This window comes from Ailuropoda melanoleuca, chromosome 1 (assembly GCF_002007445.2).
Source record: "Ailuropoda melanoleuca isolate Jingjing chromosome 1, ASM200744v2, whole genome shotgun sequence".
In the NCBI taxonomy this organism is placed as follows: domain Eukaryota; kingdom Metazoa; phylum Chordata; class Mammalia; order Carnivora; family Ursidae; genus Ailuropoda; species Ailuropoda melanoleuca.
Genome location: NC_048218.1, coordinates 200963332 through 200976172, shown reverse-complemented (window position 1 = coordinate 200976172; position 12841 = coordinate 200963332). Strand labels below are relative to the sequence as shown.

Genomic DNA, 12841 nt, shown 5'->3' with positions numbered 1-12841 from the left:
GCATTTGCTTCATGTTACATGAAGGAGTGAAGTAAGTACACATATCATATCAGGTCATAATAAGTGCAATGAAGAAATACTAAAGTCCAAAAAGGAGCAAATCATTCCTAATTGAGGTAGGGTAACTGGCAAGAGTCCTCTGAGGAGATGACATTCAAGTAACGGGATGGATAAAGTGAAAGGTAGAAATTCAGACATCCTAAAGGGCTGCTGACCTCTGATCGATTGTTGTCAGGGCCAAGTGCCGCTTTTCCTCCCTCCCGACCCTTTGCAGGGGACGTGGAGTTAGAGAAGAATGATTCTGCCCTGGGAGATTATCTCAAGCTCCAAAGTTCTCATTTGTAGACGTTGTTGCTCTGTAAATGGAGGTTTTTAATCTGGGGAAAGCAGGGATGTTGGTCGTAAACACTGTGCCACTTTTATATTGCCCCAAGAGGGATCTAGAAAGTACCAGTAAGGATGAAGCATAGGGTTCAGCATTCCATGTTTTGAACATCATTGAGAACACCATTATATCATCATGTACAGCAAACATAAAAAGAAGTGGATAATCCCAGGATTGAGAGGCTGATCAAATCATATTCAAACTGGCCAGTTCAAACAGTCTTAGCCTCTGTCCCCTGAAAGAAGGCATATCCAGTGGTATAAAAACACAGGGAAAGTTTTCTTATCCCCAGTAGTGGTGAAAAAGTCTTTGCCCTTCAAGACAGGTAGTCTTGGGGTAGATTACATGTGCCCACATTCAGGTCTGTCCTTGTGCAGAGCGTGAGCAGTAGGAATGTGTCACCTGATCTTCAGGTTGGAAATAGTTTGTCAACCTAACCTGTCTTCCTTCTCTTTTGAGAGCAGGACGCTGTGGAGCCATGTTACCAGCCTTTGATCTCTAGGTTTTACAAGGAGCAGAAACAAGGACTAAATGATGAGCAATCTGTCTAGTGCCACTGAGTTCTGCCTTCTAGGCTTCCCTGGGTCCCAAGAACTACATCACTTTCTTTTTGCTATATTCTTTTCGTTCTACTTAGTGACCTTAATGGGAAACACAGTCATCATTGTGATTGTGTGTGTTGATAAACGTCTGCAGTCTCCCATGTATTTCTTCCTTGGTCATCTCTCTGCCTTGGAGATCTTCGTTACAACTATTATTGTGCCTGTGATGCTTTGGGGGCTGCTGCTCCCTGGGATGCAGACAATATCTCTGGCTGCGTGTGTCACCCAGCTCTTCCTTTACCTTGCTGTGGGGACCACAGAGTTTGCATTACTGGGAGCGATGGCTGTGGACCGTTATGTGGCTGTCTGTAACCCTCTGAGGTACAACATCATTATGAACAGCCGCACCTGCATCTGCGTGGTCATTGTATCATGGATGTTTGGGTTCCTTTCTGAAATATGGCCCGTCTATGCCACATTTCAGTTTACCTTCTGCAAGTTAAATCAGTTAGACCATTTTTTCTGCGACCGAGGGCAACTGCTGAAATTATCCTGTGATGACACTCTTTTCACGGAGTTTGTTCTTTTCTTAATGGCTGTTGTCATTATCATTGGCTCTCTGGCTCCAACAATTGTCTCCTACACCTACATCATTTCTACCATCCTCAAGATCCCCACAGCCTCGGGCCGGAGGAAAGCCTTCTCTACTTGTGCCTCTCACTTCACCTTTGTTGTTATAGGCTATGGCAGCTGCTTGTTCCTCTATGTAAAACCTAAGCAAACACAGGCAGCAGAGTACAATAAGATAGTTTCCCTGTTGATTTCTGTGTTAACCCCTCTCCTGAACCCTTTCATCTTCGCCCTCAGGAATGACAAAGTCAAAGAGGCCCTTCGGGATGGAGTGAAACGCTGTAGTCAACTCCTCAAAGATTAGGTTTCTCTAACAACGTTTTAGGTGATAATATCCTCACTATAGTTTAGATTATTCAGGAACCTAGAAAACTGTAGTTCCCCTCTCACCATCATCACCTTCGAAAGATCAATAGTGTACAATTCCAGTCAGGCCTTGGAAGGACACAAGGCAGAGAAAACTGAAACCTATTCTCTGCCCACTGGAATCTCATTCCTCAGTTTCTGATGATTCCACTATTGAACTGTGGAAGCATATCCTTGGGAAATGGGAGGATTAGAGGAAAGAAATACATATATTTTTGTAGGTTTCCATACCTCAATTAATTTGCCTTTGATCTATTGTTGAAGATGTATTTCCTAGGAGTGAAGAAAGTGGGAGGAATGGGAGGGGACGTATGTGGCAGAATCAGAGTACCAAGGGAGAGCTGCTCACTTTGTTTCTTTATCAACTATTGTAGGGATTTTCATATATTTTTATGCAAGTTCTTGGTGATATGACTGTATGCACTTTAAATATTCTATGGTTATCCTCTTCTCATGTGGTTTATCATGTTATCTTGGCCCCGTTTCTACTATAAATTAAATACAATATTATATACATTTTGCCACAGTACCAACGTAGAGTGGTGATAAGGGGATTGGCATACTTTTCTTTTAGTAAGTCTTGGTGATGTAAAGATATGAAATATTTTGGGATATATGGGGATTGAGCCAAATAAGAATTAAATGACTTAAGTCTGGAGAGAGCATTGTCTGTTTTACAGCTGCTTAAATCAACTGTGTCTGTTGAGACTGCTCCCAGAACCAGATTTCAGTCTCCATGATGCCTTTGGTTCTTTGTCTCCTAAATCCAAGTGTCTCAGTGCCTTACCATAGATCTTCTCTGTGGGGAACGTCAAAGGAATGAAAAGCTACCCTCCTAACTAGCAGTTCTTCAGGAATTCCAGGGCATGGCTTTTTAGCAATGTAATTGTATGTAATTCATAATGTTTGAGGAAGCGGTTTGAAGGAAGGTGTTGATCAAATGGTAACACTCACACCTCCTGCCAGCCCTGAATTGGGGGGAGATATTGAGCCACCCTGCAGTGGATGATGGTGCTCCATAGGACTGCAAAGGGTCCTAGGTGAGGATGCCTTCCGTTTGGCGAGGACAGGGAACACCACCAAGTACGATCTAGTTGATTTCACTGCATAGTGGCACCAGATGAGAGTGGGACCTTAATCCACCCATGCTCTGCTAGCCAGCCAAGGGGTTGTGGGTGGGACTGCATTGGCTGGAGAAAGGGTTGAAGACTGACACAAAGGTACCCTCCCCACCAGGCTAATTTCCTGATGTCTTTTCTCCCTAGAAAAATACCTTTTTTTTTTTCTCCTTCAGTACTCCAGAGAGGATGTCTTTTGTAATTTACACAAGGCTTTGCACAACCTATGTTGTCTCTGGGCTGGTAGAGGCAAATTAGGAGGACAGAAAAGAGCCTTACTGTCTTCATGTATGGTTTCTTTGGTTTTTCAACCCGTCATCTCCCATGCCTCTCGCACCCTGCCCTGATCACCCTTTGTTCTACTATCTTTCTTTTTCTTCTCTCCCTTGGTCCTTGAGCTCTTTTGTTCTCTCTTTCTCCTTCTTTCCCATTCCCTCCTTTCCCTTACCCCTCAAATCAAGCTTTGACCACCCAGTGCTAACACACTCCTATTGTTCCACTTCTCCTCCACCAACATTTCCATTCCCCTACTGCGTCTCAGGGATGCAGTGTTCCAAACTTCCTCTCTGAATGACCTTGGCTGTGAGAGGAAAAGGAGAGTTCCTGGTCAAGGAACTAATGATGGGGCACTAAGTTTATACCTAAATGATGTTCTTCTGTTTGGTCTTTGATTCTGAATGAAGGAAAGTTACTATCTGTGTTAGTCTTCTTTGGTTACCATAATAAAACACTGTACATTTGTTGGTTTAAACAAGAGAAAGTTATCTAGTTTAGTTCTGGAGACTTTGAAGTCCAAGTTCAAAGTTCATGACAACTTAGTGTCTAGGTGATTGCTCTCTTCCTGACTTGTAGATGGACACCTTCTTACTAAGTCCTTAGTTAGTGTTTCTTTGTTGTGTGTTTGGGATGAGAAGGTACGTAACTCTGGTATCTTTTTTTTACAGGGAACACAATCTCATGTGTTCAGGGTCCCGCCTAATGACCTCTTTCATCTTATTTATCTCCTATGAGTCTCCATCACCCAAATCATCTGCAGTGTGTGTCAGGGTTTCAACATATGGATTTTGAGGGCACACAGACCTTTAGTCCATAACACCATAAATGTGTCCCTGCCCTGCAAGCCAAGCTTATTTTCAACCTGGATGCCTACTCCATGTTCACTCTGGAGGCTCTAATTTCTTAAACTGCAGGTATCTCCTACAAAAGAATGAATTTAGATGCCTCACCCCTTCCCTTCTCCACTACATTCTCTGTGAAACCTCAGTAGCCTCTTGCTCTCTTTATTTTTGTCTCTACTTCTCATAATTCAGTTTATATTTAATCAGTTCAGGTATTCAAAATGAAATTATTAATTATAGACAATTATTTGAACTTCTTATTTATAAGGAGTTATCCATACTCAAAATAAGTCCTATGTATATTTTGATATATATCCTATGTAATGTATTCCAGTTTTATTTTATTTACACATTGGCCTTATAATACATATTTTGTGTTGTTAGGTATATGTTCATGGTGAAAGCTAAAATACAGATGATGCTACTTTCAACCAGGAAAGGTTCTAATAGTCTCTGTTCTGGAAAAGTTCCTTGGTGACAATAAAATGCTTACTCAGTTAGTATCCATTACATATGTCTGAGAAGACATTCACTCTCCCCTCTGAAGTCCCCAATTTGTTTCCCATAGTCCATAGTCTCTCATGTTTCATTCCCCCTTCTGATTACCCCCCCTCCATCCCCCCCTTCCCCCACCGATCCTCCCAGTTCTTATGTTCCATAGATGAGAGAAATCATATGATAATTGTCTTTCTCTGCTTGACTTATTTCACTTAGCATTATCTCCTCCAGTGCCGTCCATGTTGCAGCAAATGTTGAGAATTCGTTCTTTCTGATAGCTGAGTAATATTCCATTGTATATATGGACCACAGCTTCTTAATCCAGTCATCTGTTGAAGGGCATCTCGGCTCCTTCCATGATTTGGCTATTGTGGACAATGCAGCTATGAACATTGGGGTGCATATGGCCCTTCTCTTTACTACGTCTGTATCTTTGGGGTAAACACCCAGTAGTGCAATGGCTGGGTCATAGGGTAGTTCAATTTTTAACTTTTTAAGGGACCTCCACACTGTTTTCCAGAGTGGCTGTACCAACTTGCATTCCCACCAACAATGTAGGAGGGATCCCCTTTCTCCACATCCTCTCCAACAATTGTTGTTTCTTGCCTTGTCTATCTTTGCCATTCTAACTGGCGTAAGGTGGTATCTCAGTGTGGTTTTGATTTGAATTTCCCTGATGGCTAATGATTTTGAACATTTTTTCATGTGTCTGTTAGCCATTTGTATGTCTTCATTGGAAAAGTGTCTGTTCATATCTTCTGCCCATTTTATGATTTGTTTATTTGTTTCTCGTGTATTGAGTTTGAGAAGTTCTTTGTAGATCTTGGATACCAGTCCTTTATCTGTGGTGTCCTTTGCAAATATATTCTCCCATTCCGTGGGCTGTCTCTTAGTTTTTTTGACTGTTTCCTTGGCTGTGCAGAAGCTCTTTATCCTGATAAAGTCCCATAAGTTCATTTTATCTTTTATTTCTCTTGCCTTTGGAGATGTGTCGTGAAAAAGGTTGCTCTGGCCGATGTCATAGAAGTTGTTGCCTATGTTCTCCTCTAGAATTTTGATGGATTCCTGTCTCACATTGAGGTCTTTCATCCATTTGGAGTTTATTTTTGTGTATGGTGTGAGAGAGTGGTCAAGTTTCATTCTTTTGCATGTAGCTGTCCAATTTTCCCAGCACCATTTATTGAAGAGACTGTCTTTTTTCCACCGGATGTTTTTTCCTGCTTTATCAAAGATTAGTTGCCCAAAGAGCCGAGGGTCCATTTCTGGGTTCTCTATTCTGTTCCATTGGTCGATGTGTCTGTTTTTGTGCCAGTACCATGCTGTCTTTGTGATCACAGCTTTGTAGTACAGCTCGAAATCCGGCATTGTGATGCCCCCAGCTTTGTTTTTCCTTTTCAACAGTTCCTTGGAGATTCGGGGCCTTTTCTGGTTCCATACAAATTTAAGGACTATTTGTTCCAGTTCTTTGAAAAATGTCCTCGGTATTTTGATCGGGATAGCATTGAAAGTGTAGATTGCTCTGGGTAGTATGGACATTTTAACTATGTTAATTCTTCCAATCCATGAGCATGGAATATTTTTCCATCTTTTTATGTCTTCCTCAATATCTTTCAAAAGTGATCTATAGTTTCTAGCATATAGGTCCTTTACGTCTCTGGTTAAGTTAATTCCAAGGTAACGCATGGTTTTTGGTGTTATTGTAAATGGGATGGATTCCCTAATTTCTCTTTCTTCAGTCTCGTTATTCGTGTATAGAAATGCAACTGATTTCTGGGCATTGATTTTGTATCCTGCCACCTTACTGAATTGTTCTATAACTTCTAATAGTTTGGGAGTGGATTCCTTTGGGTTTTCCATATAGAGTATCATGTCATCTGCAAAGAGAGACAGTTTGACTTCTTCTTTGCCGATTTGGATACCTTTGATCCCTTTTTGTCTTCTGATTGCTGTTGCAAGGACTTCTAGTACTATGTTGAATAATAGTGGCGAGAGTGGGCATCCTTGTCGTGTTCCTGATCTTAAGGGAAAGGCTTCCAGCTTTTCCCCATTGAGAATAATGCTTGCAGTAGGCTTTTCATAGATGGCTTTTATGAGATTGAGAAATGTACCCTCTATTCCTACACTCTGAAGGGTTTTAATCAGGAAAGGATGCTGTATTTTGTCAAATGCTTTTTCTGCATCAATTGAGAGGATCATATGGTTCTTGAGTCTTTTCTTGTTGATATGATGTATCACATTGATTGATTTGCGAGTGTTGAACCATGCTTGCATCCCAGGTATGAATCCCACTTGGTCATGATGGATAATCCTTTTAATGTACTGTTGGATTCTATTAGCAAGGATCTTGTTGAGGATTTTGGCATCCATATTCATTAGAGAAATCGGTCTGTAATTCTCCTTTTTGAGGGGGTCTTTGCCTGGTTTGGGGATCAAGGTAATATTAGCCTCATAGAATGAGTTTGGTAGCTTTCCTTCTGTTTCTATTTTTTGAAATAGCTTTAGGAGAATAGGTATTATTTCTTCTTTGAATGTTTGGTAGAATTCCCCAGGAAAACCGTCTGGGCCTGGAGTTTTATTATTTGGAAGGTTGTTTATCACTGACTCAATTTCTTCATAGTTAATTGGCCTATTTAAGAAATCTATTTCTTCCTGTTTCAGTCTTGGTAGTTTATAGGTTTCCAGGAAGGCCTCCATCTCTTCCAGATTGTTTAGTTTTTTGGCATATAGCTGTTGATAAAAGTTTCTAATAATCCTTGCAATTTCAATGGTGCTGGTCGTGACCTCTCCCTTTTCAGTCATAATTTTAATAATCTCAGTCCTTTCTCTTTGTTTTTGGACAAGTTTTGCCAGTGGTCTATCAATTTTATGGATTCTCTCAAAGAACCAGCTTCTAGTCCTGTTGATCTGCTCTACTGTGGTTCTGGTCTCTAATTCATTGATTTCTGCTCTAATCTTGGTCAACTCCTTCCTTGTCAGTGGGTTAGGCCTGTCCCTCTGTTGCTGTTCCAGTTTCTTGAGGTGAGAATATAGAAACTGCATTTTAGATTTTTCTATTCTTTTGAGTGAGGCTTGGATGGCTATGTATTTCCCCCTTAGGACTGCCTTTGCAGTATCCCATAGGTTTTGGACCGTTGTGTATTCATTCTCGTTGGTCTCCATAAATTGTTTAATTTGTTTTTTGATTTCCTGGTTTATCGAGTCATTCTTGAGCAGGATGGTTCTTAGCCTCCAAGTGTTTGAGTTTCTTCCAGGTTTTTCCTTGTGGTTGAGTTCCAATTTCAGAGCGTTGTGGTCTGAGAATATGCAGGGGATAATTTCAATCTTTTGGTATTGGCTGAGACCTGTTTTGTGTCCCAGAGCATGATCTATTCTTGAGAATGTTCCATGGGCATTTGAATAGAATGAGTATTCTTTGGTTCTGGGGTGTAGTGTTCTATATATATCTATGAGGTCCAACTCGTCGAGTATGGCATTCAAAGCCTTTGATTCTTTGCTTAGTTTTTGCCAGGGTGTTCTGTCTATTTCTGATAGTGGGGTGTTGAGGTCCCCTACTATTACTGTGTTCTTATCTATATGTCTCTTTATTTTGGTTAAGAGTTGGCTTGTGTATCTTGCTGCTCCCCTGTTGGGGGCATATATATTAATAATTGTCATATCCACTTGTTGAATACTTCCTTTAAGAATAATATAGTGCCCTTCTGTATCTCTCTCTATGGCCTCTAGTTTAAAATCCAGTCTATCTGATATGAGAATTGCTACTCCAGCTTTCTTTTGAGGTCCATTTGCGTGGAAGATGGTACTCCATCCCCTTACTCTAAGTCTGAATGCATCTTTGGGTTCAAAATGAGTCTCTTGTAGACAGCAAATGGATGGGTCATGTCTTTTTATCCAATCTGCAACCCTGTGGCGTTTTATGGGAGAGTTTAAGCCATTTAGATTGATAGAGATTATTGACAGATATGATTTTAATGATGCCATTTCTCTTTAAAGTCTTTGTATCGGTTGTGACTTGCTGCTCTGTATCACTCTTGGGGCCTTTTTACCTTTATAGAGCCCCCCTTAATATCTCCTGTAGGGCTGGTTTCGTGGTTACGAAATTGGTTAATGATTGGCGATTTTGGAACGTCTTTATTTCTCCATCAATTCTGAATGACAGCTTTGCTGGATAAAGGATCCTTGGCTGCATGTTTTTCTCTGAAAGAGCTTTAAAAATGCCCCCCCAAGCCTTTCTCTCATTCCAGGTCTCTGTAGACAGGTCTGACGTAATCCTGATACCTTTGCCTTGGTACGTGAGAAATTTCTTTGCCCTGGCCGCTTTCAATACTGTATCCTTGGATCTAATATTTGCGAATTGCACTATGACATGCCGTGGCGTAGGTTTGTCCTGGTTGAGCTTGGATGGGGTCCTCTCTGCCTCTTGGACACGAATGCTTGTTTCCCTTGCTAGATTAGGGAAGTTTTCAGCTACAATTTGTTCAAATATCTCTTCTAGACCTCTGTTTTTCTCCACCCCTTCAGGGATGCCGATGATTCTGACATTGGATCGTTTCATAGAGTCAGTAATCTCCCGTAATCTACATTCGTGGGCGTGGATTTTTTTAAGACCAGCTTCTATTTTCGTTTTTTCTTCTACTAACCCATCCTCCAATTCGCTAACGCGTTCCTCTGCCTCGGTGACCCTGGCCGTCAGAGCCTCTAGTTTTGACTGCATTTGGCTCATAGAATTTTTAATTTCTGTCAGATTCGCTCTCATTTCTGCCCTTAGGGATTCTATATTCTCAGCAACGCTTTCTCTGATGCTTTTTTCAAGTTTACTCATCATCTTGACCATTGTTGCTCTGAATTCCATTTCTGATAATTGGGATACATCCATATGTATTAATTCTGTGGCCGAGGCCAATTCTGTGGCAGAGGCCACAGACTCATTATCTTTTCTTTGCTGGGGGGGACTTCTCCTTCTCGTCATTCTGATGAAGAGAGATTGCAGGGTTGTCCAGAGCCCAAGTGTTGACTGGGACCCAGGCCGTGCGCCCTTGTTTTATAGAGATCTTAGGGATGTGGGCTTCTTCCTTAAAGAGTTTATTTATTTATTTGAGAGAGAGAGAGACAGTCAGCAAGAAAGGGAACCCAAGCAGAGGAGTGGGAGAGGAAGAAGCAGGTTCCCGGTGGAGAAGCCCGATGAAGGACTCCTTACGGAGCGTTGTGATCACACCCTAATCCGAAGACAGGTGCTTGGTGACTGCGCCACTCAGGCGCTCCGGGTTGTGGGCTTCTTGATTTTTCAGCCTGCCTTCTGGGGGAGGGGCCTGCCTGCAGGTACTCAGAAAACCCTGTTTGGGTAGAGTCTCTGTGTCCCTTGCGAGGGGGGATGGGGATGGGCACCCTGTGAGCCGGTATTTCCGGGCTTTTGTTCTCTGGCGGCTTTCCCTGGCGGTTTGCTATGCCTCTTCTGAGAGAGCAGCAGCGGCTGAAATTCAGCCTCTGTCTCAGAACAGAGGGATCGCGGATCGTTCTCCACTGATGTTCTGGCCACTTTAACTCTGTTTCTGTTGGTGCTGCTCAACCCTGCAGCATCCCGGGCTGTGCGCCCCACACCCGGCGTCCCAGCCCTCACTTCCAGGGCCGGCACGTCTCTGTCCTTTGTGTTTCCAACCCCGCCCGCCGCCAGCCGCCCCGCGCGGGCTCCCGGAGCTCCCCGTCTCAGTCTGGTGTCTCACGGGTGCTGACCGCGAGTCCGCCTGCTCCCCCGTGCAGGTGGCCCTCCAGCCGCCAGCCGCCCCGCGGACGCTCCCGGAGCTCCCGGTCTCAGCCTCGATCCAGTGAGCACACCGGAGCTCCGGAGCTCCGTGAGATGCTTGGTGGTGCACGCTCCCGGCTCACGGACTCAGTCTGCCGTTTCCAGAGTGCGGGTCCGCGGTCCGCCCGCTCCCCGGTGCAGGTGGCCCGCCAGCCGCCCTGCGCGCGCGCTCCTGGAGCTCGCGTTCTAAGTCTGTTGTCTCGCGGGTGCCGTCCGCGAGTCCGCCTGCTCCCCCGTGCAGGTGGCCCGCCAACCGCCAGCCGTCCCGCGTGCGCTCCCGGAGCTCCCTTCTCAGCCTGCTGTCTCAAGCGTGCGGGTCCGCGGTCTGTCCGCTCCCCCTTGCAGGTGGCTACCGCTTCCCGGCGCCCTGACACGGCGGCTCCCTCCCCCTTCTGTTTAGCTTCCGATATCTGTGCGCGGTTTCACGGCTCCCCGCTTCGTACCTCGATACTCAGCGCTGGAGATGTTCATTTGTAGAGATCCAGATGTATCTTCCTGCGTCTCAGGCTGATTCCGTGGATATTCCTGCTGGTCTGGTACCTATCCAGCTCAACTCAGGGGACCGGCTGAAAAAGGGGTCCCCTACTCCTCCGCCATCTTAACCTCCCCCCAGAAATGCAATTTGACACAGGTTTGTGTAATTCCAAATTTTGTACTTCTTTGTTATTTTGTTCCATGAACATGAGAAACTTCTTTCAATAAAGATACAGAACATAACTTTTATATCATTTGATAGATTTTTCTATATCGAATATGTACTATATAAGAAACTTTGCTGAGGGACACCTGGGTGGCTCAGTCGTTAAGCGTCTGCCTTTGGCTCAGGGTGTGATCCCGGCATTCTGGGATCGAGCCCCACATCAGGCTCCTCCGCTGGAAGCCTGCTTCGTCCTCTCCCATTCCCCCTGCTTGTGTTCCCTCTCTCACTGGCTGTCTCTATCTCTGTCAAATGAATAAATAAAATCTTTAAAAAAAAAAAAAGAAACTTTGCTGAATGCTCTGGAATCATATATAAAGAAAGAATGAAGTATTGATTGAATACTAAGTACCTTGTAATTTCTGCAAAGTTTTATTCAATCCTGGCAATAACCTCTGAGGTAAGTAGTATTATGTTCACTTAATAGATGAGAAAATGAAAGGCTAAGGAGATTAAGTAACTTGCCAAAATTTGCTCAGCCATCAACCATATCACTTCCATCTGATTGGAAGAAAGAAAAACTCTAAGAATACTAAGTGTGGATATGAATGCTTGGGAATAGGAACTTTTATACTATTTTTGGTGGGAATATAAAATATTATGGCCCAAGTAATTAGATGATAGCACACTTAGGAATCATGCTGTGCATATATGATGTGGTCTATTCTCAAGTCTGTTGATTCTTTCTTCAGCTTTGTTGAGTTTAGTGATAAGCTTATGAAAAGATTTCTTTTTCCCTCTTGCAATATTTTTTTAATCCATAATATCTTCATTTGATTCTTATAGTTTTTATTTCTCTGCTGAAATTCTTCCTCATTTATGCATGTTGGCCACCTTTTCCATTACATTATATCTCATATTAATCATAGTTATATTATTTTTACATTAAGTGAATATTTACTAGTATAACATTTTATTTATTTGGATTATAATATGCTTTATTTTTAATTAAAGTATAATTAACATACAATGATATATTAGTTTCAGATGTACAACATATTGATTCAACTATTCTATACATTACTTAGTGCTCACCACAATAAGTATAGTGGCACCACACAACATTATCACAATATTACTGACTATTCCCTATGCTGTGCTTTTCATCTCCATGACTTATTTCTTTCCTAACTGAAAGTGTGTACTTTTTAATCCTGTTTATCTATTTCACCCATCCCTCCACCCACCTCTCCTTTGGCAAACACATTTGTTCTATAGTGATGAGTTTTTTTGGTTTGTTTGATTGTTTTGTTTGTTTGTTCATTTGTTTTACTTTTTAGACTCCACATATAAGTAGAATCATATGGTATATGTCTTTCTCTGTCTGACTTACGTCACTTAGCATATTACTCTCTAGGTCTGTCAGTGCTGTCTCAAATGCAAAGAGCTCATTTTATAATTATATATATATATATATCACATCTTTATCCATCCATTTATTGATGGGCACTTGAGTTGCTCCTATATCTTGGCTATTAAATAATGATGCAATAAACATAAGGATGCATATATCTTTTCTAATTAGTGTTTTCATATTCTTTTTATTATTATATTAGTCAACATACAGTACATCATTAGTTTTTGATGTAGTGTTCCATGCTTCATTGTTTGCATATAACACTCTGTGCTCCATGCAATACTTGCTGTCCTTAACATGCACCAACCTGCTACCCCATCCCCCCACCCCCCC

At 42.4% G+C, this 12841-nt stretch overlaps 1 protein-coding gene across 1 annotated transcript; it reads left to right on the top strand.

The window, feature by feature from the left end:
- The first annotated feature begins 916 nt into the window (after window positions 1-916).
- Window positions 917-1861, top strand: LOC100472783 (olfactory receptor 9A4). Its single transcript, XM_002924162.2, has one exon. The coding sequence runs from the start codon at window positions 917-919 to the stop codon at window positions 1859-1861; it is 945 nt and encodes a 314-aa protein (XP_002924208.2).
- The last annotated feature ends 10980 nt before the right edge of the window (window positions 1862-12841 follow it).

Coding starts and splice junctions, on each gene's coding strand:
- LOC100472783 (XM_002924162.2), top strand. CDS start 917: ATGATGAGCAATCTGTCTAGTGCCACTGAGTTCTGCCTTCTAGGCTTC.